The sequence below is a fragment of the Montipora capricornis genome, chromosome 10 (assembly GCF_036669925.1).
Source record: "Montipora capricornis isolate CH-2021 chromosome 10, ASM3666992v2, whole genome shotgun sequence".
NCBI lineage: Eukaryota > Metazoa > Cnidaria > Anthozoa > Scleractinia > Acroporidae > Montipora > Montipora capricornis.
The window spans coordinates 39,416,264-39,418,763 of NC_090892.1; the positions used below are offsets into that span (position 1 = coordinate 39,416,264).

General features: G+C 43.0%; 1 protein-coding gene across 2 annotated transcripts in view; it reads right to left on the reverse strand.

Annotated features, from left to right (window-relative positions):
• The window catches only part of LOC138021492 (E3 ubiquitin-protein ligase TRIM45-like), a 9,881-nt gene that overhangs the window by 84 nt on the left and 7,297 nt on the right, over positions 1 to 2,500 (reverse strand). For both annotated transcript variants that reach the window (XM_068868379.1, XM_068868380.1), the window contains exon 2: positions 1 to 2,208. This exon is cut by the window's left edge and continues 84 nt beyond it. In XM_068868379.1, the coding sequence (XP_068724480.1) occupies positions 532 to 2,208 (1,677 nt within the window). In that variant the 3' untranslated portion in view covers positions 1 to 531. The remainder of the gene's footprint in view (positions 2,209 to 2,500) is intronic.

The following is a 2,500-nucleotide window of genomic DNA, read 5'->3' on the forward strand; positions in this document are numbered from 1 at the left end:
CGACATCAACCGAGGTGTATGTCAATTGGGTACTGACAGCCAACATTTCACATGGAATGTGGATTTGGACTACGGACTAGGACTAAAACACGCAGACTGAATATAAAAGATGGGATGCGGACTGAAAACAAACCAGGAGATAACAGCACAACAGTGTAGTATAAAAGCACTGAACTTGACACTAACAGAAAACAGGCTGCAACACGTAATATGGTTTCTGTGAAATAACAGGCCCTTAAGTGGGCAAAGTCAAACTTTTCATTTACCGAACCTAACTGTAACTTCTTAAATCTGTGAGTTACGGGTAAAGAAACAGTACAATTTATCATGGTTTCCATTTTCATTGTTTTCTGGAGTTGGTTTGGGCAGATTAGCCCGACGTAAAACGAACTGTGGAGTCTTAAAATATTCTGGTGAACCCCCTTATAGGTTGAGCTTGCCACACGACTTTGAGCTAGCCTTTATTATGTTAGCCAATGACATCTTTCTTCTGAGTGTTTCGTCCGAAAGGCCACCACGGCCTGCAAATGTTTACTCTTGCTGAAGGACACGCGTACCTGTTGTTACAGCCACAAGCTCATTTCCTGAAACATCTGTAAAAATTTCAGTTTCTTTGCTCCGATTGTTGTAAATTCTAAGTGTTTGTGTGTCAAAGTTCAGGAAAACAGTAAACTTATCGTTGATCTCCGTGGTTGTTATTGAGCTCCATTCACCGTCGGATCGGTAACATCCCTCGTAACCACCTCCACATTCCCACGACCATTTTGCTGAAAACATGCCCGATACACGAGCCATGACACCAATCTCTACATCGTAGTTGTAATACGAGTTATCCAACCCTAGCCTCCAGCAATACTTTCCATCTGTAAAAGCGGTAACATCATTGACTCGCCTTCTCGCGCCCTCAGTTGACTTACGTGATCCACCGCCAAGTGGTTGTATTGCTTGATCACCCCACCAGAGAAACTGCTCGCTTTCTAGATTTGTGTTAACTTCAGTCGGTAGCACAGAATACGCTTCCCATTTAAAAGGGCTTCCAAGCACTTCTTGACCATCCAATGTCACTGACAGAGTAAAGGTTCCTGTACATTTTGGGCAATAAGAGAAGGTGTATGACCCACCACCATTTGCAAGTACGGGAAGAGCTTCTTCACTACCACAACGTTCAGTCACAATAGCAGCCACATGAGGCTCTCCAAGTTCTACTTCTCTGTCTTTCATAGTCAGCGCAAACTGCACATTCTGCCCCGCCAATGTCCGATACATCACTCCCTCTTCTCCACCAACAATGCTCATAGTACATTTCTGAGGGTCGACGGATTTGTATCGCACCGTTGCCATGTTCGGCACGTCCCAAATGCTTTGATGCACCTGTAACTTAATATATTCGTTTTGGCAGGGTTTACACTTGATGTTTGCCGAATTCAGTTGGGTCAGCCGCTGTGAAAGTTGGTTCTTAATTGTCAACACCGTCACATCGTTTTCATCTGCCATGGCCTGAGTGACAGACTCCACACTGTTTTTCAATTGCGCCAAAAAAGATGAAAGCACTCGTGACTGCTCCTCAAGTTGGACGAGTCTTCCTTGGCCCTGTGTGGCAACTTCATGCTTCAGGTTTGCTCGATAATATTCCAACGCCTTGACCTGTTCGTCAAAAAACTCATCCACAGCATTGTTTACTTCCGATACTTTACTTTGCACCAACTGTTTCATCACCTGAACAGCTTCCAGACCTTTGGAAACTGCAAGCTCTTTATTTTTGGCCTTAGTCAGAGTAACTTGCAAAACATTCCTCTCTTTTTCAGCAACATCTGCCACAAAGTTGTACTTGTGTTCGCGGTGATCCACAATGGTACAATCTTCGCAGATTGTTTCTTGACAGGTTTCGCAAAACAGTTTCAAAGTCTCACCTGTGTGTTTACCACAAAAGGACGGTTTGGCAAGGGCCTTTGATCCGAGTGTCTGAACCTCTGATGTGGACAAAATCTGGTGACCACTGGTGGCATTGACCCTTTTGTGAGCAGTTACACAAAAATCGCACATGAAAACACTACAGTCAGTGCAGCGTGAAACTGCTTTGTCACCGCTGTCACAGTTCTCACAGGGCAATGCTTTCCCGGATGACCCTTTCTCTTCCATACTGAGCAAGGTCATGAAATTGTTCACCCAAAAATTTGATTGCAGCTTGCCAACATCTCCATCAATAATCTAGAAAACAAAGAACTCAGTAAGGATTACTTTTCTGGAGAAGGCATTCAACATAATGTCAAGAACTTGATATCACTGCATATGACCACACAGAATCACCTTTATCTCAAAAAGTAAAAGAAAAGCAGAGGAAGCGAAAACAATTCTCTTTCTAGTTTCAAGGCCTTTGAAAATCTGATGATGAAAAATGGCGAGATATGATATTAGATATAACTTTCACTTCCCATTTCTGATCTCACTGCCAAAAATCACCTGCAGACAGTAATGACAAATCAAATCAAAAAAAGACAAA